Here is a 27,748-nt window from a genome sequence, read left to right on the forward strand (position 1 = left end):
GGCCTCACCGCGGGTAACGGTCACGCAGTATATGTGACCGTCCCAACACCCGAAAGCCACACGCTGCTTTCCATCCAACTACACTATGGTTTAAAAAGGGAGGAGATGCTGCACCACACATTCTTCCTCAAATATAAAGAGGGTTAAAACACGTCTCTGAGAACCTCGCGCACCCCCTCAAAGTCAGTGAGTGAACTCTGGGGAGCCTGGTGGTTGTCCACGAAGGTAAGGGTTGTGGGGACACAGCCCAGGTCGGGGAGCAAAGGGGGTGGGCTGACTACGGGAGGCCGAGCTGGCCGTGCGCCTGGAACGCAGGCTGAGAGGGGACACGGTCCTGCTGGTGGCCGAGGTGCAGGAGCGCAGATGCGCAGACCCTTGGCATTCCAGGAAGGAGTGGGGCAGGGGTGCTGGGGGCGGGGCCGCCAGAGAGGAGTCAGGGCCTGCCAGGAGGACTCCAGGCCCCAGGGCTACGTCAGACCCCAGGGTGTCAGGCACAGGGGGAGGACTCAGACGGGAGACCGGGCAGCTACCCTCTGGGGGGCTAAGGAGACGGTCTGAAGGGCTGGGGCGCCCTCTGCAGTGAGGACGCGGCCTCGGCCTCCACGGGTGCTGCCCTGCCCCCCGGGCTCCCGGGCCAGGTCAGCTCTGGAGACCGCCGCCCCCACCCACGCGCTCGGCCTCGCCAAGTCAGGACAGGAGCCACCCTGCGGCCGCCGGGGCTGGGGTGAGCGCGGGGCCGCCGTACCCGCTCCGCAGAGGCCCGAGGGCCGCCGGCCGGTGTGCATCCAATCCCTCTTCATCCTCTGCAAGAGCCTCAGGGCTGTCATGGACACCTCGTGGTTCTTCTCACCGAACTCCAGCAGGTGGGCAAAGCGGGGGATGTAGAGGCACGGGTCTGCGGCAGACACACTGCGTCAGCGGGGCCAGGGCGAGTCCTGGGGCAGCAGCCGCCCCCCTCTCCAGGCCCAGGAGGCACGTGGCGCAGGGCCTCCGCCAGGGCGACCCCTCCCAGTCCTGCCCGACCCTGGGCTGGGGGTGCCCGCCCTCGTCCCTCGTCCCTCGTCCCTCGTCCCTCCCACAGCTGCCTCGGGGCAGGGTGCTGAGCCCGCGGGCAGCCGCAGGTTGTACACACGCCCCACGGCGAGCGCCTTTCCCCCCGTCTGCCGCCTGCATCTGCCGGTGGGACTCTGCCCTCGTCTGCGGGCGGGAGCGCGTCTCTAGCGGCCACGTTAGTCGGCAAGGCAGGGCTCCGGAGGGACCCGGGGGCGCGCGCAGGCCCCCTCCCCCTGCCAGCCTCGGGCACAGCGCAGCAGAGCGTCGCGGCGGGGTCACCTGGGAAGGCCCTGCCCGGGCGGGGGCGGGGGCCAGCAGGGGGCGGGCCAGGCTGGGGGCGGCCGGGAGCCCCGGGGCCGGGACTGCTGAGCCGTCCTCCCCGGCTCGGGGCCCACCTGGCTGCGCTCTGGGCCCTTGCACCCTCTGCCCGTCTCGGTTCCCAGAAGGGAGCAGAGATGAGCGGCCACCCCGAGGCGTTCCGGGTCCCCAGGGCCGTGGGGGCCGCGGGGCGGACGCCGTGGGGACCCGCCGGCCCAGCCCCCGCACCGGACCCTGCGCCCCGAGGCCCCGGAGCCGCCGGACGCACGGCCGGGGAGGGCAGGGAAGGGCCCGGCGGGCGGGGGCGACCTGCGAGGGGCCGTGCGCGTGCCCGCACCCGGGCGGGGGCCCTGGACGCCCCACAGCGCCGCGCCCGGGCCAGCGCGCGCGCCCCCTGCGCCCCGGGGCCGCGCGCCCCCTCGCTCCCGCCGGCGCCTGCGCACCTGCCGCCCCGCCCCAGCCCCCCCGCGGGGAGGCGGGGCCGGGACGCAGGGGCGGGAGCGCGCACGCCCTCCGCGCGGGGGCGGGGCCGGGACGCAGGGCCGGGAGCGCGCACGTCCCCCGCGGGGGGCGGGGCCGGCCCGGCCGTGACGGGCGTGACGTGCGGGCGCCGCGGCGGCAGGGGCGAGGGCGGGCCGGACGGCGCCCCCTGCGGCCGCGCTGCGGGCTGCGGCTGGGGCTGCGGCTCGGGCTCGGGCTCGGGCTCGGACTCGGGCTGCGCGCCGGCGGGGCGGGGCGGGGCGGGGCGGGGCGGCCCGAGGCAGCAGCGCCCGCCGCGGCCCCATGCTGCTGCCCCTGGCCTGCCTGCACGGCCGGGTGGCGCAGTGCCTCACGGCGCTCCTGGTGCTCGCCGAGCCGCCCCCCCGGCCCCGGCCCCGGCCCCGGCCCCGACCCCGGCGCGGCGCGAGGGTGCACGGGGCGCCGCCGACGCGCGCGGAGGCCGCCCTGCCCGCGAAGATGGCCGCGGAGCTGTACCCCGCCGCCGCCGCCGCCGCCGCCACGGACATCGCCAACAGCAACGCCAACGCCGCCGCCGCCGCCGCCGCCGGCAGGAAGGGCCCGCCCAGCGCCCCGCCGCCCGCCCCGCCGCCGCCCGCGCCCGCGCCCCCCGCGCCCGACAACAACAACTTGGAGAGCCCCAACTGGCAGTCCTTCCACCCGACCCTGCGCGAGAGGTGAGCCCGGCCGCCCCCGCGCCCCCGCCCGCGCCCCCGCCCGCGCCCCCGCCCGCGCCCCCGCCCGCGCCCCCGCGAGCCCGAGCCTGCCTCTGCCCTTCGCAGGAACGCGCTCATGTTCAACAACGAGCTCATGGCCGACGTGCACTTCATCGTGGGGCCCCCGGGAGCCGCCCGCAGGGTGCCCGCGCACAAGGTGAGCCGAGCCGCGGCCCGGCCGCCCGGCACCCCGGGGTGGCCCTCCTCGGCCTCCGCGGGGCGGGGCGGGGCGGGGCGGGGCGGGGCTCAGGGCAGCTTCCCTCTCCCCGCAGTACGTCCTGGCCGTCGGTAGCTCCGTCTTCTATGCCATGTTCTACGGCGACTTGGCAGAAGTCAAGTCGGAGATCCACATCCCCGACGTGGAGCCTGCGGCCTTCCTGATCCTGCTGAGGTGCGTGTGCCCCGGAGCCGCGGGTCGGGAGGCGGGGAGGCGGGGAGGCGGGAACGCTGCGGGCCCGGGTCGGCGGCAGGGCCCACGCAGCCCGTGACGCGGCCCCCACCCTGCCTAGGTACATGTACAGTGACGAGATTGACCTGGAGGCCGACACGGTGCTGGCCACTCTCTACGCCGCCAAGAAGTACATCGTCCCCGCGCTAGCAAAAGCCTGTGTCAACTTCCTGGAGACGAGCCTGGAAGCCAAGAACGCCTGTGTCCTGCTGTCCCAGAGCCGGCTGTTTGAGGAGCCGGAGCTGACCCAGCGCTGCTGGGAGGTCATTGATGCTCAGGCCGAGATGGCCCTGAGATCTGAAGGCTTCTGCGAAATCGACTGGCAGACTCTGGAAATCATCGTGACGCGGGAGGCCCTCAACGCCAAGGAGGCAGTGGTCTTCGAGGCCGTCCTGAACTGGGCTGAAGCCGAGTGCAAGAGGCAGGGCCTGCCGGTCACCCCACGCAACAAGAGGCACGTTTTGGGGCCTGCCCTCTATCTGGTCCGAATTCCAACCATGACCCTGGAGGAGTTTGCCAACGGCGCAGCCCAGTCGGACATCCTGACCCTGGAGGAGACCCACGACATCTTCCTATGGTACACGGCATCCAACAAGCCCCTCCTCAACTTCCCCCTGACCAAGAGGAAGGGCCTTGCCCCGCAGCGGTGCCACCGGTTCCAGTCTTCTGCCTACCGCAGCAACCAGTGGCGCTACCGTGGGCGCTGTGACAGCATCCAGTTTGCCGTGGACAGGAGGGTGTTTGTTGCAGGGCTGGGCCTGTACGGGTCCAGCTCCGGGAAAGCCGAGTACAGCGTGAAGATCGAACTCAAACGGCTGGGGGTGGTCCTGGCTCAGAACCTGACCAAGTTTGTGTCGGACGGCTCCAGCAACACCTTCTCGGTGTGGTTTGAACACCCCGTGCAGGTCGAGCAGGACACCTTCTACACAGCCAGTGCCGTCCTGGATGGCAGCGAGCTCAGCTATTTCGGGCAGGAAGGCATGACGGAAGTACAGTGTGGGAAGGTGACCTTCCAGTTCCAGTGCTCCTCGGACAGCACCAACGGGACCGGGGTCCAGGGTGGGCAGATCCCCGAGCTCATCTTCTATGCCTGAGGGGCCCTGGGCTGGCGTGGATGCCCTGCCCTCTGCTGGGCACCATGAGGAGGCCTTTCTCTGCAGCTGGTCCGGCCGGGAAGGGAAGTGCAGGACATTGTGCTACCCGTCCCCCAGCTGGCTGCCTTCCTGACCCCATTAAAGGCTTCGCCAACTTTGTACTTCTCTCGTACTAGTCAGCTGCAGTCCAGAGCTGGGAACCAGAGGCTCCTCTGCACAGCCAGAGCCTGGGGTGCTGAGTGTTGGCTGCTGGGCAGATCTGGGGGTGCAAGGCAGGCTTCATCCAGGTCCCCTCCCAGTGGTGCCCACACCGTGGCTAGCTCTGGGGACCTTGCCATCCATCCCACCCTCATGAATTCACAGTGGTACGACGCCTAGCCCAGACCTTCCCTTCAAATCCACATTTGGGAAAAAATACCTAAAACAGTCCACGTCTACCTGGATTTTCATAACAAAGTTTCAGTGAAACGAGCTACCAATAGATTAGTGACGGAAGGAGCGTGAAGCTGGGGCAGGTGCCTTCCCCTGTGTTCCTTCCAGCACACAAAAAGCTCTCACTGAGCCCTGCTTCCTGGTTAGAAACAAACTGCCCCCTGGGGAGGTCGGCTGTCCCTGAGCATGCCCTCTGCTGGCAGGCTGGCTTCTGCTGTGGGTCTGTCACTAGAATGCTCCAGAAAAGGCCCAGTGTCGGCTTCTGTCATACTCTGTGATGCATCACAGCCTCTGAGACAAAGCCCTACTGTAGGACTCAGGTTTGAGGGTGGTGGCGTGAAGTGGGGCTCTCTGCTGGCCCAAGGCTGCAGACCCTGGGGACCAATGTCCTGCCTCAGGCTCGCCAGCACCTTCCATGGCAGGCCCCAGACAGCCCCTGCCCAGGTGTACTTCAGGGTAAAGCAGGCTCTTTGAGCCCGTCTTCCCAGGCTGTGTGCTCTGGGGCCAGTTGCTTTGCTTCTGAAAACCCTTAGCTTGACCCCCAGAGGGAGGGACCGAGTCACTTGGCACAAGGAAATGGCATCTTGGACAGGGTCTGGGCTGGGAGCAGACCACCCAAGCCTGGTGTACCTCTGCAGCTGCACCCGCCCCTGCCCCATCCTGCCGGACCCTGCCTTCCCAGCCCCAGGGTACCACCCTGTGGGTTATCCAGGACTAAACCCGGCCCACCCTCCCTGGCCCTGCATTCCACCTTCTTGAAACGAAATACACTTATAAAGGGCAAAACAGAGAGCAGCCCCTGCAAGTGGACTGTGAAGACAATCCTCTCAGTAAAGCTCCCGAGGAGACGGAATGGGCCAGCGACACCCCTACTCTTGTGTGCAGAGATCCTGCCTTCCCCGGGACACCTGCCACCAGGTGTATTCCCTCCGTGTCCTCCTCCACACCTGCCGGGGACAGACCGTGGGCAGTCTTGTTTTAAACCAGGAGTAACCTCCAAACTGTCAGGCTCTCGGCTACTTCTCAGACGTTCCTTACCATCTAGTGGGGCCCTGGCCCCTGCACGTGACTCCCTCCCACTCCGGGCACCTTGTTGCCCTCTGCCAGCCCCAGCATACCTATCGCCGGCGCGTTGATGCAGAGCTCTCTTGCCAGAAGAAGGAACGTCTTCCCCAGCACATAAACATTCACCTGTTAGGAAGAAGCCACAACACAGAACAGCATTTGAATTTAGGGGATGTTTGGGTTTTTTTTCCTCACGATGCATTTCATTCACTGTCCAGTGTGACAGATGCAGCGTAAAAGCTCCAGGACCGCCCCCGCCCCCACCCCTCAGAGCAGCCCAGGGCCCTGCTTCCCAATCACGGGCAGCTTTTTCAGACCCTGCCACTGTCTCAGCAATAACTGGGTTTGCTAACCAAGTGTAGACAGCCGGAGCTCAGTGTGTGTAATTCAGGGTGGTGTGCAGCTGCGTATGCAGGGCCCACTGGCCACCCCGCCCCACGCAGACTGGGATCCTTATCTGTGGCCCCAGGGACCAGCTGAGTCATGGCCATGGGTCCCCGCAGATCTCAGGAACTCCCCTACCTCCCAGGCTGCTCCCACTTCAAGTCCAAATCGGCTGTGCAGTCCAGCACCTGACCAGGGTGCAGACCTCCTCTGTTGGTGAGCCTGAGGCTGTCCTAAGAGCCTGCCCTGTGCTGACCAAGGCTGCGGTGCTATGGGGAGGGGGCTTCTGAGCAGTGTTTGACGGCAGCCATGGAAAACGCCATGGGGCTTGGAGGAGGTGCAGAATTGGGAAAAGCCGGGGCTGAGCCCCTCCTGCCTGAGCTGCAGAGGGTGTGGCCCTCTGCCTCTGGCTTCCCCGTAGACCTCCTTTGCCTCATCAAGCCTGGCCTGTGAAGTCCTGGTTGAGGGCTCCTTAACCCCGTGCCCAAGAAGCCACCAGAAAAGAGTATGAAGAACCAAGACCTCGGCGTGCAGCACGCCCATCAGGGGGTCTGGGCAGCACACATGGGGGCTTGTGGCCATCAGAGAGCACTAAAGAATGGAACAGAGGCCCCTCAGGGGCGATGGAGGCTATCTGTGGAGCCCCGTCAGCTCAGGGGCTACGCTGCACATCCAGGCCTCCTGCGAGAAGCCCCCGTCCTCGGGCTGGCAGCTCACGGAGCATGCTTCTAAGGGGACTCTGCCCTTGGGCTGCCCACACACGTGCAGGTGTGCATCTTCTAGGAGCGCCCGGCCTTCGCTGGGCTCCTGCCAAGCTCCTGCACCTTTACCCTCCTGACCTCATGCCCATCTGGAGCAGAGTGGAACTCACGTGCCCTGCAGTGTGCTGTTCCCTGCGCACTGCGCACAGCTGACCCACCTCTCTGACAGTGTCCCAAGCACACAAAGACCTAGATGCTACGGAAAAGGGTTCTCTGAATGGACTTCAAGTGGAAAGTCGAAATGCTAAGCGGCCTGCTGGCTACAGCACCTGGCGTGATTGCCAGAGATGCCGACGTCCGTCTATGGGCATCAGAAACTGGGACATGGACTCTGAGGATCGGTGAGGATCGGTCCCTGCGGAAGTGGCTGGTCACCGCTGGGTGTGGCCGGCCAGCCTTCCCGCTCCTGTCCAAATGGCAGGCGGGCTCTGTGTGAAGGCGGCCCGAGTGCGCCTGTGCCCACCATGCCTTGATGGGGTGACGGGACCCCCCACCCCGTCCTGCCCGGGAGAGCTCACCCGGATCCAAACCCCGGCAGGAACACCAACAACAGAATCGTGAACATGGGTCAGCCGTGGGTGGTCCCGCACCAGCCTCGCTCCGTGCTCCCTGGGAAGTCCTAGGGTGGCAACACGCCGCCACACGTGGAGCGCTGGGTTTCCACAATCCCAGCACATTATTGTGAGCCCGGCCACAGAGTACTTGAGCGGGACTCCTGACATGCCACGCACGCAGGCAGCATCTGCTTTACCTGTTAGTCTAGCTCTGTCTGCGGGGGGCCTGCGGCCACCAGCACACAGGCCCCATGTGCACACGTGCACCTGACAAGCCTTCCTCAGAGGGGCGGGAGCTCTGTGAGTCCCGCACGCACCCTCACACTGTGGTCATGTCTGTTTTCCCGGACACCCCTGCCCTGTCCGAGTCCTCAGCAGTGATCACTGTGCCTGCCTCAGCGCTGTCAGCAGGGACGGGACATGCGCAGAGCCTCGATGGCTCCACCCTGGTGAATGTCCCATCCACACAGGTGTCCCTCTTGCTGGACCCTTCGATTTTATTCAGTACCTTGGAAACAAGAGATGGAACAGAAAATGCTTTCCTGGTACCCAGAGTTCCTAAATACGCTATAATGTGGATTCTTATACTGTTGAAGATAGAGTTCTTTTTATTCTAAAGAACCTCCCTTCCCTCAGACCAAGTCCACCTGGGTCTTTCCACTGGTTCTGAGGCCGAGGCTGCCCGGCTCCCAGGCCAGTGACCCCATGTTTACTGCCCCCCACCCCCGCACTAGTTTTGCATCAGACCCCAGCCCGGCGTGTCCTCTGCCTGGGGACCAGCCTCCAGGGTGTGTGGTGCACGCCCCAGTCACAGCCTCCCTTGGGAAGGGGGCTCAGAAAGGAAGCCAATGTACCTGGAGCAGGTCACTGAGGTCGAGGAGCATGTCTGCAGCAGGAGTCAAGGATCATCTGCGCCCAAGCCCACGGGCTCCAGTTACCCGACCACCTTCCCAGGCACAGACCCAGCCCCCCAACCTGGGCTCGGCCCTGGATCTCAGGGGAGGGAGGGAGGTGTCTGCAGCAGGGCTGCGCAGAACCTGCCAGAGACCCCTGACAAGCACTCCCGGGAGGGGAGGGGCAGCAGAGCCCATCACGTCGTCCCTGGAGTACTTGCTGCTTCACAGAGCACCCCCCACACCCCGAGTGGCACAGCCCAGAAGCACGTGACAACACTCACTGCTCCCTGGAGCATCTAGTGAGCGCCCGCTGGGTGCTGCGTGGGCCTCTGGCCCATGACTCATGGCTCCTGGGGGGCAGACACAGGCACAGAGGGCCCTGGTGGCGGGCGGGCACCTCCGTGGTGCCGGTGCTCGAGGGACAGCTGTGGGGCCTCTGGCATGGAACCTGTCCTCACTCTCAGCAGGTGATTAAAGAGTAACCACATCATGTCCTCAGTGATTCGAAACCCAGGTGGACCCACGCGCACACACAGACACGCGACAAGACACGCACCCCTGTGTAAGGCAACTGGTCAAGCGAGGTCAAACGTCCTGTCGCTCCCCGGCGCGCTGTGGCCTTGAGAAGGTAACCGAGAGGAGTCCAACGCGCCGCATCAGAGCCAGGCCAGGGTCGGGGAGGACCCCTGGGCCCAAACACAGGAGAAAGAGGCCCCCGATGCCACAGCGTCCCACCAGGCCCCAGACACCCTGCCACGGCCTCTGAGGTCCTTGAATAAAGGGCACCCTATGTCCCGGTCTCTGGAGGCACGCGCTTCGGCGGGAGCGTCGCCACAGGACAAGCAGCGAGCCCGAAGTGTGGAAAGCAGTCCACGGGAGCGGGGGGCAGCGGTCCTACGCGAGGGGGCACAGACCCGTGTCGACATAGGCAACACGGGAGACGCGCCAAACCGAGAGGCGCCAGAAGGCTCGAGAAACACTCGGGGTACAGCGCGCAGGTCAGGGGCTGCCGGCGGGCGGGAGGGGACTTCCGGGCACTGAGGCCACTCCACGTGATGCCACGGGCACGGGCGCCCACCGCTCACGTCAAACCCATAAGGGACACCACAGGGGCAGGCCAGGCGAGCCCTCATCAGCCCCGCTGGGCCGTCCAGGACGCCGCTGCGGCGTGGGCAGGGGGTCGGGGGAGGTGGCGGGTCTGCACCGCTTTTCTTTTAACCTACAACTGCTCTAAAAATTGAAGTCTTCAAAAGAGAATAAAATAAAATAAAAGCCAAGTCATCGGTAAGTTCGGAGCAGACATTTCAAGGAAGCAAAGAGCCGGTAAGCACGCGCGAAGGGGTCGCCCTCGGTTGCCGGAGACCTGCAGACGAAGGGCCCCCAGCGGCACCGAATGCTGGCAGGGACGTGGGCCTCCCCGCTCCCGCGGTCCGCCGGCTGCGCTGCCGCCGAACGGCCACGCTGGCACAAGGCGGGCACGTTTCTCGTGGCACGGACCACGCCTGCCTCGACCGGACCGCCCCACGTCCACCCGCGAGCCTTGAACCAGCAGCTGAAAGCCAAGAAGAGCCCAGACGTCCACCCACAGAAGAACCCGTGGCCTGTCACACGTTCCCACAACGGAGGGGGCGCTTCTTGGCACACCCCACACGGATGGGCCCGAAGCTTGCCTAGTGACAGAAACCTTACGAACAGGGCTCCCCTGGGCGTCTGGAATGAGCAAAACGAATGGGTGGGGGTCCCCGGAACAGTGGGTGCCTCGGGGGCAGGGTGGCCACGTGGTGGTGTCGCCCCTAGTCCCGATGGGGGGCCTGGTTGCAAAGATGCATACAATTGGCAAAACTCAAGCAGTACCACAAACACTCATGTATTTGTTTTACGCCAATTTGACCCCAAAAGGGAAAAGAAAAATATAGACAAATACTGCAATCTGGTCAGTTAACGACTGGGCAGCTGAAGGGCTTACAGGGAGCAGCAGAGGCCGGTGCCTTACTCTGAAATGTGCCGGACGGTGGGAGGCTGCGGGGGCAGGGGAGCGGGTGAGGGCCGGGATGGACACGGCTAGGGGTGTCCACCGTCTGATTCCTTCAGCCTTGCCAGGTGTCGGAGAGTCCCCACGGCACAGTGATGGGGGAGAGCGTGTACATTTTAAAAAGGAGACTGGACTTCAAATTAAGCAAGCTGATACGACTGGTCTCCTTGAGACGCAGAGGCAGTGGGGCACGCGGCCAGGGCTCACTGGCTGCTGGCCGCACCGGCAGGCTGAATACCGTGCTTCCCGCCTGCTCACGCCCGCAGGGCCGGGCCCACGACAGGTCCCCAGTGATGGGCATTTAGGGATGTTGTGGTGGCCGTGCAAGGTCTTCTGTCCGGCCTGCCCAGGGGCCTGGGTCTCCACCTATTGCTGAGCAGCTGCTCCCAACCTCCCGGCACAGGGACATCAACCAGTCCTCCAAATTTGCTGGAATCGTAAAGTCGGCGTGGACGAGGCCTGTCTAAAGCCCCGGTGGCGCTGAGCAAAGCGCCCCAGCGCGACCACATCTGTTCCCCTGGGCCGGCCCCTCCTCCTGGTCCCTCGTCCTGCTCCCATGGCATGTTCCTCCCAGACATGCCCTACTAGGTGGGACATCTGCTCAGCCAATAGCAGCTTTGAGTGCCGGTCGCAGAAGAGAACGGCAGCAGATAAACCACCACCAGAAGATTCTAGACACTCCTGAGGGTCAACAGACCAAAACGCAGGGGCCTCGCACCGACTTCCAGCAGGTTGTGAGAAGTGCACACAGAGCCTCCGCTGCCCTGACGTCCAGGGCCGGGTCCACCATGACAAGGACGGGGACACCATGTGGCTGGCCTGCATCCTGCTTTTGGAAGAACGATCAGACGAGGCTTGATTTAAACTCAGACCCACGTTCAACGCGAGATTTCTCTACACGGCCTCACACCCAAGTGCTCCCTCAGGACGCCCAAAGACAGGACAAGGGAGACTGCTCTTGGCGTCCAGTCCACCAGAAGGTCTGGAAGGTCCTGCACGTGCGTCCAGCAGACGACGGTGGGAATGGCGGGGTGGCCACGCTACAAGCTGGCACCACCATTCCCAGGCCCGGATGCAAACCTGGGCAGGGAGGCACTTATTTATGGGCCCAACACACACCTCTGTTTACAGAGGAGCTCGCAGCCGCGCCCCCTGCACTGTTTCGCCTGGCAAAGGAGTGGTAGCCTGCAGGGCTCCGGGCCTGCCCCCACGCACATGCCGAGCACGCACTGCCTGCTACACTGACCCTGCTCCCTGCACCCTCCACATCCCCAGCACAATGCACCTGACCCCAGAGACAGGGCCAGGCTGCAGCATCCTGTGCTGGGGTTTCCTCTGTGTACACCAGTCCTCGAATGATCGACACAGGTCTCCGTCACCACTCTGCACAACACTCCCACAGTGTGGAGGTGCCTGCACCCTGCCCTCGGGGCTCCACACCAGGACCTGTGCCAGGAAGAGGTATGGGAAAGGCCGAGGGCCAGATCCCAGGTCAGCCGCATGCGCTGGCACACCAGTGTCCCTGCTGCCCTGACTGCTGGGGGAGGACCTGCCCCGGCCCCAGCGCCAGCCCCAGCCCCCCGACACCAGTACAGTCCATCCTGTGCTGGCGGCACCTGGTTCCAGCACACCTGTGCCTCCCCACACCCATGAGGGCCCTGTGCACCCGGCTCAGGCCCAGCCTGGTACAGTCCTCACTCGGGCATCACGCTGACCTCCGTGCTCTGGAAGTTCTCTGCTCTGCACGGGCTGGCAACAGGCCAGCATCTCTGACTGGGGAGCTCTGGGAAGGCCAGCATCCCTGATGCCAGGGAGTAGCAGCCAGAGAGGGGAAAGCAGGGAGGGAGGGAAAGGGACACGGGAGCTGGAAGCTACAGCCATTGGCCATGGGGAAAGCCACGGACGGTCCACACAAGGAAGGAGACAGTCCAGACCTCAGTCTTGAAAGGCTCACCCGTGGCTGGAGGCAAACCCACCCAGGGCCCCACCGCAGAGGCAGGCAGAGCAGTTGGGGGTGAATGCCAGGCAAGGAGGGGCTGCTGCTCCCCATCAGGAGATCCCCCTCCCACATGATGCACAGGAGAGCGACCCTCCAGCCAAAAAACCAGATAAAATGCAGGAGAGCGACTGGGAGCCACCCTTGTGGGGCAGACCCTCAAGAGAAGGAGGGCCATGCCCGTTGCTTGAGCTCCCGCTTAGGGCACCAGCTGCCCTGGGGCCAGGCGCACAGGCCTGGGGCTCACGCAGTCCCGCCTGCAGGAAGGTGAAGCTTAGGGTCCGGGCGTTTCCAAGACGGCCACACTCAGGCACCAGACTGTCAAGAGCACGCAGCCCCTGCAAGAAGCGGCAAAAGAGAAGTGGTCGAATGTCATGTCACGGGCTCCCCCAGACCTGGCAGCAGCAGTCCACGCGGAGGGTGGGAGCCGGCGGGAAAGAGATCCCGGGCTCCCGCCCCTGGCCCCAAGGCGAGCACACACCGAGGCTCCTGGTTAGGTCCCGGGCGGGGCCAGCCTGCACCGGACACGGCCAGCTCCCCGAGGCCCACCCGCCTGCCAGAGGACAGGACCCTCCTCGGGGGGAAAATTATCCACAGTCCCCACAGTCCTTCAAACATAACACCCATCAATTCAATAAGACTTACCTAGCATGGGAGCAGGCAAGACCAAGTAAATATTCTCAAACCAGTAAGAACTACCAGCGATCCTCCTGTCGGGAGTTATTAAAGACTTTCACGGAAGGAGAATTTTACCGAAGACACAAACTCTAGTAGAAAGAATCTACTGAGGGGCGCCTGGGTGGCTCAGGCAGGGAAGCGTCTGCCTTGGGCTCAGCTCGTGATCCCGGGGTCCTGGGATCGAGTCCCGCCTCGCGCTCCCTGCTCAGCGGGGCGCCTGCTTCTCCCTCTGCCCCTGCCCTCCCCCTGCTCATGCTCTCTCTTTTTCTTTCTATCTCAAACAAATAAATAAAATCTTAAAAAAAACACACACACACAGAGGCAAGCTCAAGGGAACTCACAGATACAGGTTCTGGGAAAACAGACTGAAATAGAGAGAGGAGAAGAAAAGCAAACAGAGAACAGAAACTGCCAAACCCAGGGTGGGACGTGACGCTGTGACGGCACTGGAGCCCAGAGGGAACAGAGAGGATGGGGCAGTCCCCAGACCAGACGTGACTGTGCCCCAGACTGCCCCAGGACAGACAAAAGACACAGAGCGACAATAACAAGCAGGACAAACACACTCCTTGCCAGCAGGGAGTGGGGAGGTCAGCGCCTTGAAAACAGTGATGGGAAGATGCAGAGTCCCCTGGACAGGACAGGGAGAGGCACGGAGACCAGTGAGCGCCACGAGAAGCACCGCCAGCCACAGGGACATCCTTCAAAGTAAACATGTTTCATAGAGACAAAAGCGGAGAGAAGCGTCTTCCAGGAGGCCGACCACAGACACAGAAGGAAACGGCCCAGATGCACGCACAAAAATGCAGGACGGAAAGGGTCACAACGGGGAAATGTGAATGGGCGCTGAGAGGGCAAGCGGCGGCGGCCACGGTGACACACTGCGTGGTCCAAGCCGCCCGGGGCTGCCATTGGGGGCACAGGGTGTGATGGAGAGCAGGGGGCAACACAGTGACACGTAAGCATGTGAGACACCAGTGACTTCAAGGAAACAGAATAAAACACTTGAGTTCTCTGAGAGCTGGTGAGAAAGAGAGCAAAGGACAAACGAACGGACAGCAAAACAGCGGTGGAATTAGACGCAAATATACCAACAAGACATTTAATTCAAACAGGTGAAATTCTCCAACAGAAATATTCTAAGACTGGATTAAAAGGGACGCCTCGGTGGCTCAGGGGCTGAGCACCTGCCTTGGGCCCAGCTCATGACCCTGGGGTCCCGGGATCGAGTCTCACATCAGGATCCCTGCATGGAGCCTGCTTCTCCCTCCACCTGTGTCTCTCCCTCTCTATCTCTCTCTGTGTCTCTCACGAATAAATAAATAAAATCTTTAAAAATTTTTTTTAAAGTAAAAAAAAACTAGTTGATGTAATTCATCGATTAAGGGACACATCCCAGTATTTATCACTCTGATAAATACGTGGGAGATGCGCACCCTTCCTGACAAGTGCTCTCAGCAGGAGGGCGCCTGCAGACCCCCACAGCGGGTGTGGACGGCACCGCCCACGGTCCAGACACAGCCAAGGGCGCCTCGCCCACCGGTGCGCACAGCACGTGCGGCGCTGCAGGTGCACAGACGGGCAAGAACGGGTGGCAGGTACACAGATCGGAAGGGATGAGCCACAGTGGCCACACACAGGCGATCCCAGCGTTCCAACACTAAGGTTGGTAACTGACTTCTGTAGTATGGGCCGTCACGTCGACGTGTGTCACCACCCAGAGAGAGGCCATCCACGCTAGTGCAGGGCACGCGCTCTGGAACAGCCTGACACAGCACGGGAAAGACCCCCTCGCCACAAATAACACGTCGCAGGCTGTGGGGGGCACCCAAAGAAGCAAAGGATAGTCCTCGACTGGAAGGTTCACTATTGTTAAAATGAGCATCAATGTCAATCTCCCCACATATGGATCCATGAACCCCAATGAAAAAATCCCAGAAGCTTTCTCATAGGAACAGACAATGTGATTGTCACACAGAAGGCCAGAGGCCCAAGGACAGCCGCGGGGGCTGCTACAGGTCCTCAGACGCGGGCCTGGGCCACGGGCAGGCGAGCGAAGCAGAGGAGGGCTCCTGCGGGCACCACGTGCCGGACGCCCCTGGACAGAAGCAAACCCGGCCCTTTCCTCACAGTGGACAACACAGTGCAAGGTGACCCCTCAGAAATCCCAAACTCCAAGGGGCCCTGTAAAACCAGAAGCTTCTGGAAGGGACACCATGAGAGCCTCTCCCCGATTTCCATGACTTCCATCAGCCGAGGGGGCAAGCTGCGAAGGTAGCCCTCCGTCAGAGCTCCGGCGGCAGGAAGGTCCCACCACTACGGACACGGCGCAGCGGGGAGGCCCCTGTGCACACAGCTCAGGGCCGGACCGACAGGCTGGCCAGCAGTGCCCCAGGTCCTGGAAGCCCCCGGCTGCCCGACACCGGGCGCAGGCAGCCCGCTCCACGGCAGCCTATCGTGGCTTTCAATCTGCAACTCCCTGGTGCCCGGAGACACTGGCCACCTTCCGACATGTGCCAACCAGCCATCCCACGGCCTTCTTTTGACCACGGGCTCCCCGTCGGCTACAGTGATGACACATGTCATTGCACGTTTGCCCAAACTCACAGAAGGCACCTCATCAAGAGTGAGCCCTGGTGAGCCTCAGACTCGGGTGCTGATGCGTCACACAGGTTCGTCAGCACAACTGACACACCATGTGGCGGGGGTGTCTGCACGAGGGGAGGATGGCTGCGTGCAGGTGGGCACATGGAAATCTCTGTACCTCCCCTCAGTTTCAGTGTGCATCTAAAACTCATCAAGAAAATAGTTCATTAAAAACATTGTTTAGGGCCATCTGGGTGGCTCAGTGGTTGAGCATCTGCCTTCAGCTCAGGGTATGATCCTGGGGTCCTGGGATCGAGTCCCACGGCGGGGGCCCCCGCAGGGAGCCTGCTTCTCCCTCTGCCTGTGTCTCTGCCTCTCTCTGCTGAAGAGAGAGAAGGCTTGAAGAAGTTGAAGGCTGTGTCCAGGCAGTGCTGGTTGAGCTGCAGCTGGTTCCCCAGGTTTTATTTCAGGAAAAAATAAATAAAATCTTAAAAAAAAAAACTAAAAAATGTTTTTTAAAAAGTAAAAACATCTTTCTGAAACGCTTTGGTTGTCCCTGGGGACACATGAGGTAGCAGGTAAAGGTGGGCTGGGGAGCCTGGTGGCAGGACGGTCAGTCCTCAACCATCTCACCCTCTGAATAAGAAACGAACAAGGTCCTCAGTGAGTGTGAGGGGGTGACACGCAGTGGCCAGAGTCACAGAATCAGACCCTGGAAGCCGAGCCCAGGCCTGCAAACCACACCCACTACTGACCAAGCCCCGGAGTCCGATGCCTGGAGAAGGATGTGCAGGGCGCAGCCAGGGGCCCTGGGACTGCGGAGTGTGTGTCTGTCCCTCCCACTCAGGGCCCCTGCTGGCGGCAACATGGCGACAAGTCCCAAGTGACAGAGGCCTCCATGCACACACAGCTCCCGGGCTCAGACCCAGCCTGCTGGCAGCACGACAGGGGTGTCTGGTTACAACCCTGACGCTTCTGCCCCCACATCCCGGTTCCCTGGCCCCGGGCCGGCCACTCCCTCTGGGCGACAGTGATAGTGCCGCTGTGGGCACTACGGGCCAGGTCCCCAAGGACAACCTTCTCTGGTGGACAGGGGTGCGGCTGGGGGCCGGGGGGGGGGGGACTCTGATGTAGGAAGAAAGGCCATGTCCCCTCCCCCTGCCGTGGTGCACAGAGCACAGCACGGCTCTTCTCGCAGCTTGTCTACACCCATCTTCTCCCTACGGGAGCATCAGCTCTGACGCTCCACGCTCTGGCCGGATTCCAGAGCCTGGCCTGCACACCTGCGTCCTGAGCCGGCCCGACCCCTGGCAGGCCTCTCGCTGCTCAGTGACATGAGCGACACGACACCATGAGGGCAGAACAAAGACTAGGCCGGCACTCGCACGATCGGGGCGGCGGTGCCTTCTGGCGGGGCGCTGTGGCGGGAGCCCGAGAGCCCGAGGCCCTGCCCCGCGTAGAACATACGTGTGCTTCGGGCGCTGCAGGCTGGAATCGGCAGTTTCCAAGATCTTATGACAGTGTAATGAGAGATTCCGATACTGAGGGCTGCCCAAGCAGAAGGGCCCCAACACGCCCAGACACACACGGGCCCGCCGGGAGCCTCCCAGCAGCCCACGCCTGCCTAACCAGGAGCCACGGCCGGCACCGTCTGCCAGGCAGACACAGCCACCGGGGACGCAGAGGGCACGAGAGGAGCCCGAGGGTGGCTGCTGCCCCAGGAGAGGAGGAGGCACCGTTCCCCCCGGAAGGGGACGTGAGCAGGAAGCGTTCGGAGGACAGGAAGAGCCTTCGGTTGGAAGCACAGGAGCAGGAACGAGGATGTGGGGGCACACAGAGGCCCCAAAGTGAAAGATAAGCGGGGACAAGGAGAGGGCACGCGAGAAGGCAGCTGGCGGGCCGTGCCGCGACCGAGTGATGCCAAGGCGGGAACCGCGAGTCGCTCAAGAGGCGGTGGCGGGGACTCTGGGCCCACAGCTCAGAGCGCAGGACGAGGCGGCGCTAAGGGCTCCGGGAACAGCGCAGCCACCCAGGCACAGGGCCGAGGGTCCGGGCGCCCGGGAGCACGAGACCGCGGGCACCGCCGTCCAAATGCTGGAGAGCGATGGGCGCCCGAGTCCACCAGAGCCCCCGGGGCGCAGGAAGGGACGCCGCCGACAGGAAAGCACCAGGAGGACGCGCCGTCACGAGACGCGGACGACACGGGACGGGGGGGGCCCGAGCAGGCGGTGGGGAGCCCAGGGTGACGGCGGGAAGGAACGAGCGGCGCAGAGGGTGGCGTCCGGGGCCTTCAGTGACATACAAACCCGGCGGCCGTGAGAGCGAGCCCAGCCGGAGCCGAGGCGCAGCAAAGGATACGCGGCGTGCCCTCCGTGCGGCACACCAGGTAGAGGCAGGCCGCGATCACGTGGGCCATCTTGCGGCCGCGCGTCAGGTGCTTGCTCACGGCCATCTTGAAGAAGTTGAAGGCTGTGTCCAGGCAGTGCTGGTTGAGCTGCAGCTGGTTCCCCAGGTGGTGGATCTGGCGCCTCCCTAGGACACAACACGACACGTTACCACTGGTTCCCAGCGAGAGCCACGCGACCTGCCCTCTCCCGTCCGTGCTCAGGGCCGCTCTCCGAGCGTCCCGAGCCTTATGCGTGGCCACTGGGGCGAAGCCCCACGGTGCTGGGTCCCACTCCTCTCCACGCCTGAGCGGCCCTGGTTCGTGGGCCTCTGAGCTCGGGGTGCCTGCCCGCCCGGCGCCCCTCCTCACCACTGCGCGTGCCGCGGGCTCCACACAGCACGACCTCCTGGCAGGGACAGACGACACTGCCTGACGGCCAGGGGCCCCGTGGAAACGGCCCCCCTCACGGCCGAGGGCCCCAGGTGGCCTCCTGTCCGGCAGCCGGGAGGCTGGGTCGTGCCCACCCGCCTTGCCAGCGGGGCCGCGAGTGTGTGCCCGCGGCCGGCCCCCACCCCAGCCTCCCCACCGAGACCGCTGCTCCGGCCTGCCGCGCGCCGTCTGGGCAAGGGGCACCAGCAGGCAGATTCCGGGAGGGCGGGGGCCGCCGGGTGAGGGGACGGCCAGGACACAGCCCGCACACACTCCTCGTCCTGGCTGAGCCCCTCCCGTCAGCTACAGGCAGCAGCAGCAGAGGGTGTAGTCGTGCTGTGCCCACACGGCGGCGGTCACTGTGGGCCACATGGCACACACTACAGAGCAGACACGTCCAAAGCTCAGGTCAGGGACACAGCACGAGCTGGACTGGAAGCCCTGTCCATACCGCACCCCCAGCTGCCACGCTGGACCTCCCCACACGGACTTCACTCCATCCAGCACCCTCTGGCCCCCAGACCCGCTCTCTTCTGGCAAAGGCCACCTTCAGCTGCACCGGGGAAAGAAGCGGGGGACTCGTGTGCTGCCCACAAAGGCTCAGTGCAGATCCCTTGCTCTCCGACAGGGGCAGCAGGCGGGGGAAGGCAAGGCCTGTGTGGCTCCCGACCGCCCCACACATGCTCCTGACAATGACTGCCAGCCAAGGGTGGGCACCTGGGGACCTGGTGCGTGGTCTGGCACGTGGTCCGGCAACTGGGGGACCTGACAGTCAACACAGCCTCTCAACAGAGCACCCCTGCCCTGCCTGCAGCCCTCCAGTTACACTGAACTGACATAGGGTCGGGGTCATTGTCCGGAGGCCCACGGCCCTGACTGGACAGAAAGGCCGCAGGGTCTATCCCTGGCTCCCCATCGGCACGCACACACTCATCCCAGCACACCTGGCAGGTACGGAGAGCAGCTGATGGACCTGTGAACACCGGGTCCCCATCTGCTGACTCTCTGGTAGCCTGGGGGCTCAGAATTATTGCAGGAAGTTATCTCATAATATCTTTATTGTATAAAACTCACATACCATACAATCTACCCACTTAAGGTATACAATTCAATGGTTTTGGGGGCGTCTGAGTGGCTCAGTGGTTGGTTGTCTGCCTTGGGCTCATGTCGGGATCCCAAGGTCCTGGGTGGAGCCCCACATCAGGCTCGCTGCTCAGTGGGGAGTCTGTTTCTCCCTCTGCCTATACTGCTCGTGTCCTCTGTCTCTCAATTAAAAAAAACTTTTAAAAAATGGTTTTGGGACACCTGGATGGCTCAGTGGTTGAGCATCTGCCTTCAGTCCAGGATGTGACCCTGGGGTCCCGGGATCAAGTCCTACGTCGGGCTCCCTGCATGGAGCCTGCTTCTCCCTCTGCCTGTGTCGCTGCCTCTCTCTGTGTCTCTCATGAATAAGTAAATGAGATCTTTAAAAAAAAAAAAAATAAATAAAAATAATTTTAAAAATGGTTTTAGCATATTTAGCACAATTCAGAACATTTCTTCCCCCCAAAAGAAACCCTGTACCCATTAGCAGTCACTCCCCAAATGAATTTGTAATCCATGTGAGGTCAGCAAGCACGTGCAGACAATTGTGCAAAGACATTAATAAATAAATTTCTTGGATCCGATTCCTAAGTAACTAACCATAGCTTATTCTCCTTAGGTTTCCTCCCAAAAAAACAAATGCTGAACGTAAACATGCTAGTACATAGTTGCCTTCAAGATGTTGGCGTTTTATGAAAATAAGGCCCGCCTTTCCTTTCCAGCCAGTGGCTGAACAGCATCTTGGCAGGCCCACGGCTACGGCCCGGCCCGGACAGGAGAGCAGAAGGAACCCAGAGCAGGGTGGGGGCAGGGCAAGCGCCCCCAGGAACATGCAGAAGGAAGGGCCTAAGTCATAACTGCTCGAGTCTGCAGGTCCTCCATCCACAGGACACCCCCACCCCCACCCCAGGCCAGGACGACCTTCACGATGCTAGCCGGGCCCCAAGGCCAGTACAGCAGACACTGGGGTGCTCCAGCAGGGCCACGCAGCACAGCGACTCCTGTGGCCAGCTCTGGGGACACCCAGAGGCACTCAGTGGCCAACAGAAGCCTGCTTGGCTACAGAAGGGCACCCGTGCAGAAGTGAGAACCGGCACAGAGAGCCAGCAACCTCCGTGGGAAAGGGCAACGAGAGGGAAGAGAAGCACCAGGCTCCACAAGCAGACTGGTAACGGAAAAAAAGCTTTCAAAGCCCATGACATCCTCCAAAAAGCTATCAATCCACAGAAATGTATCAAGAGAGGGGTGCCTGGGTGGCTCAGTTGGTGAAGCATCTGCCTTCGGCTCAGGTCATGATCTCAGGGTCCTGGGATCGAGTCCTGCGTCGGTTCCCTGCTTAGCGGGGAGTCTGCTGCTCCCACTGCCTGTGCGTGTTCTCGCTCTGTCATATAAATAAATATAATCTTAAAAAAAAAAAAAAGAAACATATCAAGACCCTATAATTAAAAAGACACAGCCATTGGGGCACCTGGGTGGCTCAGTGGTTTAGCGTCTGCCTTCGGCTCAGGGCGTGATCCCAGAGTCCCGGGATCGAGTCCTGTATCGGGCTTCCTGCATGGAGCCTGCTTCTCCCTCTGCCTGCGTCTCTGCCTCTCTCTGTGTCTCTCATGAATAAACAAATAAAATCTTAAAAATAAAAAAAAAAAGTCACAGCCTTTGACAACTAAAAACATGATTACTGAACATTTTTTAAAACTCAAAATTAGGGGCACCTGGGTGGCCCAAGTCAGTTGAGTGTGTCCGACTCTTGATCTCGATCAGGTCTCGATCTCAGGGTCGTGAGTTCAAGCCCCACGATGCACTCCACGCTGGGCATGGAGTCTGCTTAAAAACAAAACGAAACAAAACAAAACTCAAAATGAACCGAACGGCCGAGCAGACACAGATAAAGACCTTGACAGTGGGCTCAGGGGTGGAGGAGGAGCGGCTGCCGGCGGGGTCCACGGGGGAGGCTCGCAGCTGGCTCCACAGGCCTCTCCCTCCAGGCGGGGCGCGGACTCCTGCAGGAGGGGTTATCAGAAAGAACAAGGACACGGCATGAGGACAGCGGACGCCACAGGGAGAAACAACAGTCCCGCGGAGCGAGGACCCGACAGGGCTTCACGCACATGGAACTGAGTGCGGGATGCGGTGGTGAGCGCCGCGGTGCAGAGGGAGGGCAGACGGCAGGCAGCGCGGGGCCAGCGCCACCCTCGCAGGAGAAGCTCGGCCGGTCCCCCGTGGTCTTGCGGGTCGTGGCAGGGGCCCTACCCTGCGGCACAGCAACACCCCTCCGGTCCGAGCGTGGCCCAGCCTCTCCCAGGAGACAGTGGGCGGGGGACATGGAAGGGCACTCCAGGCCTGGGTCACTGCGGCCAGTACCCCGACATGGGGCCAAGACAAGGGTGCCAGCTCTGCGGGATCACCCCGAGCCCGAGGCCAACTCCAGAGTGCCAGGTCTCTTCAAAGGTGTCCAGACTGGGGGAGACAGTTGCAGACAGGATGAGGTCAAGGATGGAGAGGCTGCTTGCAGTCCCGGGGACGAGCGGCAATCCTGCGGCCAGGGCACGGGAGATGTCTGCACCAGGGAAGCTGCTGCAGGGCAGCAATGCTAGGAGACTAGAGGGGGTTTAAAATAAAACCTCAAAAAACCCACAGAACATGGGATGCCTGGGTGGCTCAGTGGTCGAGCATCTGCCTCTGGCCCAGGGCGTGACCCCGGGGACCCAGGATAGAGTCCTGCATCGGTCTCTCTGCGTGGAGCCTGCGTCTCCCTCTGCCTGTGTCTCTGCCTCTCTCTCTCTCTCATGAATAAGTAAATATTAAAAAAAAAAAAAAAGAATGAAAACGAAAAATAGCTATCTCTAAACATGTGGGTTCCAGCTGGAGCAAAGCCAGCAGTGACAAATAGCTGTAATTGCAAATATCAGAAAAAGGAGGCTTAAAAAAGTGACCAAAGCTTCTGAGTGAAGAAGCTGAAAGAGCGCACAGAGCTGAAGCCGTCACGGCGGGGAGTCACAGAGAAGACCCCATTCAGGCAGGAGGCCCACGAATGACGCTCTGAAAGATGAACACGGTGGCCAAACCGAAAAATCCCCAGCAAGACCAACTCAGGAAAAGGGCTGAAAGCACAGAGTACCCGGGTCAGGGACGCGGAGACCCGGGAGCACGGTCCGACCCCACTCTGAGTCCCAATTACTCAGACAATTGGAAGAGGATGTCTGACACAACTGACAAGGAGGAACAGAAATCTCACCGGTCCCACCAAAACCCTACGAAAAACAGTCCCAGCAGAAGCGGCAGCTGTAATCTTCACGTGTCGTTAAAGTCTTCTCACAAAGACAACTGGAGGCCCGGACGGCTTTGCGTCCTCCATCTGAGGGGACAGTGGCGGGTCACTCGGGCCCGCGCAGACAGCACACCAATAACGAGCCGTGGCCCCGCACGGTTCTCCCAGAGGGGCGAGGGGAGCTGCATACTCACAAAATCAGCGTAATTCAGCCCAGTAACAAAATAATAGAATGCATGTAATCATTCCAAGAGACAGGAAGGAGCATGTGACAAAATGCCAACATCATCCTTCCTGACAACAGGCTGGTGGCCACTGTCACTTGAAGGTCAGGAGCCGGAGGACAAGGTGCACGGTCAGCACTCTGCTCCCCTCGCCCTGGGGAGGGCAGCACACGGCAGCGACAGCCACGAAGCCCTGGAGATAAGTGAGGGCAGAAAGACGGGGAGGAGAGGGGTCAGGGCCATCACGGTCACACGGCTGCTAACCAGCAGCTACAAGCGACCACGTTTCCTAAGTAATTGGAGCAATTCTGCACTGACGGAGCCACACAGCGACCAGAATCCGGGCAAGCCAACAGGCTGATCCCAACGCTTACTCTGCCACACAAGGGAGCCAGACGCCGAGGCCCTGCTGAGGAGCTGGAGTGCACGCGGGATCACTAGAGGACGCCACAGCAGGCCAGGCAGCGCGGCAGCAGCCTCGGGACACGCAGACCCACCCGGCACAGCTGCAGACACTCCAAGGACCCTGGGTGTCACCCCAGCATCTGCAGCTGACTCGCCCACATACGGTCACTTGACGTGTCACAAATGCACCAGTTCAGTGTCCTGTGGAAAGGACGGTGCCGTAGATGAGTGGGACGCCCGATGTCCACACTGAGAAATGTCAACCTCAACCCCCACCTACAGCACCTGCACAAAGTTGGTCTGAGGGAGATCCCAGACCTAAAGGCGAAACATAAAACAACAGAGCTTCCAGGTGAAAACACAGGTAAGGGTCTTCAGATCTTGGGACAGACAAGAATTTAAGTCACAAAACCCCCTGGCCATAAAACAACAACAACAACATATTGGGGACTTCATTAAAATTAAGACACATCTATTTGTCAAGAGACAAGAAAGTGAAAAGTCAACCATCGAGTGGGCAAAGGATTCACAGCGTGTGCAATCAAGCAAGGACTCACACCCCGGACGCACGAAAACATGAGTGAAGCAGAAGGAAAGCGGCAGCTCAACTTCTCAGAACACTTGTGCAGAAGGCGCAGCAGGTGCCTCACACAAGAACGGGTCTCCGATGGCCAAACACACACAGGAGGCCCGTCCTCACTCACCAGGCAAAGCAGGTGACACCGCCGCGGGCGTGAGATGACAGACCTCGGCCCCTGCACACGCACAGGTGTTGCTGGTGGGAGGGTGAACGGCACAGCCGAGCTGGGAAGCCCCCGGCCCGTCTGTTCACCTGCCGCCCCAGAGAGCCCGCTCTCGGGCACGCGCCTGCCCACAAGCAGCACCCACCGAAGGACGACGTGCGCAGACGTGGACGTGGACGTGGACAGCAGCCAGAGGGCAGCACCCAGCGCCCCCAACGGGAGAAGTGGGTGAACAAATCATGGTGTATCCACACGAGGAAGGCCCCACACCGCACGGAGCCCAGGGGCGACACGCACAAGAAAGGGCGCCCTCTGTGATTCCGATCATCCGCAGCAGAACAAGGAAGGAGCTTTCTGGGGCTCCAGAGCACGCTCTGCCCCGGCCTGCGAGGCATACCGAGCTCATCTAAGCTTATCAAGCAGCTCACGGAGGGTCAGTGCAGTTCATGCACTTTACGTGCATCACACCAAGAAAAACGGACACTCAGAAAGAATAGAAATGTCTCCCCGATAAAAGGAAAGGGCTCAGAGAGTCAACGTGGCGCATCACAACTCCAGGGACAGAGGGAACCCCCCACAGGGCCCAGTTAGGAAGATGCAGCCTGGCAGGACCTTCCCTGCTGACAACTCGGGATCGCCAGCTCCTGCTTCCTGTGGGGTACCCTCTCGGCCCCTCCACACACGCCCCGGAGCGAGGACGAGGGGCCCATGCTCTCTTCCGCCCCCTGCTCGCTAACCACAACCTGAGTGTGTCCCCGACAAAACCAGAGACGAGCCCAGGAAAGGCGTGAGCACCAGCGCCATACGGAGGGAGGCCGGGAGATGGCAACCCCCGCGTGAACGTCAACCTCGACCGGGGCCGTGGGGGCTGTCAGTTTGCTGCTCACCTGCCAACCTACCCGTCTCCTAAGAAAGGCGCGCAGCCCTTGACACCGCGACAGCAGAAGTTACGTTCACAGGCTGCACCCAAACCCCCAGGGGGGGCTGCATGGGCGGAGGGGCAGCCAGGACCTGCCCTGCGGAGGTCCGGGACGGGGGGAGCCCCATGCATCCGAGATGCACCGATGACACCTCCTAGACAACGCCTGCAGAACCTGCTGGGATCTGCCCTTTCCATCTCCCCAAGAGCTACAGAAAAATGACAGGAAGGAGATAAAATTGGCATAAACTGACCAGGGCAAAGAGAAAAGAATGATCTCCAAGGACAGGAGGTCAACAGAGTGTGGGCGCACCGCCAGGCGAGGACAGCGCTAGGCCCCAAGTGCCAGGCGGACAGCCCTGCTCAAAAGCAACAGAACCGGGGGCTGGACTCGCTAGCCTCCCTGCAGCCCCCCAGGCTGAGACTGGATGTGGACGATGGCGGGAGGGGGGGGACACCTGCCCAGGCAGGTGGGGGGAAGGGAAGCCAGGCCCTCCTGCGGGCACCAGGCTGCTGGGAGCTGCCCGAGGCCCTGTCCGCAGGCAGGAGCCCCGTGGGAAGGTGTGCGGCAGACAGCACGCGCGGGTCTTCTCTGGGGTGCAGGCCCCCAGGGCCACCTCGCGCTCCCCAAATACCTCGGCCTCAGACCCCGCCAACACCCCACACTGAGGACTCTGCATGTTCGGTTTTACTTTCTTAACCGAGAGGTAACTACTTTTCATAACACAGGTTATTTCTGTCTTTATGATTAGTTTCCAGTTTCACCGCCGTGCGTGCGTCTGCCCGAATGCTGCTCTTTACCATGTGGGGCTGAGGCACAAGCTACCCTAGGAAACACCGAGCCGGGTCTGAGGAGCAGATACATTGTCCACTGAGAAAGAGTCATGGAGAGGCAGAGGCCTCACAGTCAGCCACAGGGAGCACTCGCTCTGTGACGGCAGCAATCAGAAGGGGCAAGCGCAGCCAGGCCCCCAGCCAGGGGTCAAGGCACAGCGCTTCCTCGGCAGCAGAGGGTCGGGCTGCCAGCCAGGGGTAATTCCACACTTGGATGCACCGAGAACAAGGTCTGAAAACTGGTGAAACAAAAACCCGACAAAGCCACGGGGAGCACAGGGCAACTCCAGTCACGATGGGAGATTTGCACACCCCTCCCAGCGACACAACAAGCAGAACCCAAGTCAGCGAGCATCACGAGGAAACCTGACCTGAGTGACATGTACGGAACTTGGGCAGAAAAACACTCCTTTCGAGTGCGGGTGGACCACGCGGGACCACGTGCTGGACCGTAAGGCTGGGCCTTTGAGGGGGCGGAGGTCCCACACACGGCAGGTTTTCTCACAAGAACGAACTACACTAAGAACAAGCCATGGGGTCAAAGAACAAGCACAAGGGAGATGGAAACACAGAGCTGGATGTGCTAAGCACAGCCCAGGGACGGGACAGTGCTGGGGTCCGAGGGCGACAACTCGCCGGCGCCGTCCCAGCAGGCAGGCCCAGGTGCGCCTCGTTCGCTCTCCACACACGAGGTCTGCGGCAGCCCTGCCGCCAGCACGTCTGGGGGCACCAGTTTTTCCGACTGCGCTGGCGCACTTCATCTCTACATGACACGCTGGTAATTTTCCCAATATTTCAAATGTTTTGTTTTACCCATTATGGTGACCTGTGACCAGCGATCCTGCCGTTACTGTTGTCTTGCTCCGAGCCGCGAGCCCCCCATGGCCGTGTGCACCCGGGCTGCTCCCGCTCCAGCCCCTCCCGCCTGCCCCTCCTCGGGCCTCCCTGGTCCCCGACGCGCAACCTCAGCACGAGGCCAGCTAACAGCCCTCCGATGGCCTCCGAGGGCTCGAGTGAAAGGAAGAGCTGCCCTCACTCTGAAGCGACGCTGGGAGCGAGTCAGCCGAGGCAGGAGGCGCGGCGAGGCCCCGGAGGCCGAAAGCACAGCCTCCTGCACCTGACGTGAGCCGAGCTGTGGATGCAAAGGGAAGGTTCTCGAGGGAAATTAAAAGCGCCACCCTGGTGAACACACGACTGCTGAGAAGGCAGAGCAGCCTGCGCTGTCTGGAGCCTCCAGGGAGGAGATCAACGGCCGCAGCCACACTCCCCGCGCAGCCCGGCCCGCAAGGCCGCTCTGCGATCCTGTGAAGGCGAAGGCCCCGCACAGGGAAAGTCTGACGCTGCCAGAGGTCGGCCCCGGGGGGGGGGGGGGGGGGGGCAGGCAATGAGCCGTGGCAGTAACACGCGAGCGCGGGGGGAGGCAGCCGGGCCGCTGGAGAGGCCCAGCTCGGGGTCCTGGAGAGGCCGCGGGGCCTCCACGGGACCAAACAGCCTTTCCCGGAAAGAAGGAGCACCTAGCACCCACAGCTCGGGGGTGAGCCTGGGGCCTCTGCCCAAGGCTTCCAAGGACAGGCCGACCTCCTGTCAGGTGCCCCGCAGCTGGTGCCTCCCTGCGGACGCCAGTGCTCATTTACTCGGAGGCCCCGGGCCCTTAAACTCACCCCACACCTGCTCCGACCGTGCTCTGCAGACGGAACACAGCTTTGGTGGCGGCGCATCTGTTCACAACGTGGTTTACTGAATATTTGAAGCCCACTGTTGAGACCTGCTGCTCAGATAAAAAAGATTTCCTTCCAAAACATCACTGCTCACCGGCAGTGCACCTGGGCCGAGAGCTCCGACGGAGATGCACGATGAGATTAATGCCGTGTTCACACGTGCTACCACCACATCCATCCTACAGCCCGGGGATCAACGAGCCATTTTGACTTGCAAGTCCTATTATT

General features: G+C 62.0%; 2 protein-coding genes and 1 long non-coding RNA gene across 6 annotated transcripts in view; 1 reads left to right on the forward strand and 2 right to left on the reverse strand.

Annotated features, from left to right (window-relative positions):
* BRF1 (BRF1 RNA polymerase III transcription initiation factor subunit) overlaps positions 1-27,748 on the reverse strand; it is a 51,757-nt gene that overhangs the window by 14,306 nt on the left and 9,703 nt on the right. The window contains exons 3-6 of one of the 4 annotated variants that reach the window (XM_038545946.1): positions 17,870-18,043; positions 8,178-8,209; positions 5,678-5,750; positions 746-895 (exon numbers count right to left, since the gene is read on the reverse strand). In XM_038545946.1, the coding sequence (XP_038401874.1) occupies positions 746-895; positions 5,678-5,750; positions 8,178-8,209; positions 17,870-18,043 (429 nt within the window). Of the gene's footprint in view, positions 1-745; positions 896-1,132; positions 1,281-1,448; positions 1,598-2,636; positions 2,801-5,677; positions 5,751-8,177; positions 8,210-17,869; positions 18,044-27,748 lie in introns of those variants that run through there. The other 3 variants (XM_038545947.1, XM_038545948.1, XM_038545949.1) reach the window with 3 other exon arrangements.
* BTBD6 (BTB domain containing 6) lies at positions 2,155-4,292 on the forward strand. Its single transcript, XM_038545950.1, has 4 exons — positions 2,155-2,546; positions 2,652-2,742; positions 2,858-2,976; positions 3,095-4,292. The coding sequence occupies exons 1-4, from the start codon at positions 2,155-2,157 to the stop codon at positions 4,125-4,127; spliced, it is 1,635 nt and encodes a 544-aa protein (XP_038401878.1). The 3' UTR covers positions 4,128-4,292.
* On the reverse strand, positions 19,728-22,140 carry LOC119872936. The gene is made up of 3 exons (XR_005363823.1): positions 21,518-22,140; positions 21,303-21,409; positions 19,728-19,789 (listed from the first exon to the last, which is right to left on the reverse strand). It is a non-coding gene; the product is annotated as an uncharacterized LOC119872936 (long non-coding RNA).

This window comes from Canis lupus, chromosome 8, assembly GCF_011100685.1.
Source record: "Canis lupus familiaris isolate Mischka breed German Shepherd chromosome 8, alternate assembly UU_Cfam_GSD_1.0, whole genome shotgun sequence".
Taxonomy (NCBI): domain Eukaryota; kingdom Metazoa; phylum Chordata; class Mammalia; order Carnivora; family Canidae; genus Canis; species Canis lupus.

Bases quoted from the DNA above. Each gene is read 5' to 3' on its own strand.
- BTBD6 (XM_038545950.1), top strand. From the start codon at position 2,155: ATGCTGCTGCCCCTGGCCTGCCTGCACGGCCGGGTGGCGCAGTGCCTC. The intron at 2,547-2,651 runs GTGAGCCCGGCC...TGCCCTTCGCAG, and splicing joins CACCCGACCCTGCGCGAGAG to GAACGCGCTCATGTTCAACA. The intron at 2,977-3,094 runs GTGCGTGTGCCC...CACCCTGCCTAG, and splicing joins GCCTTCCTGATCCTGCTGAG to GTACATGTACAGTGACGAGA.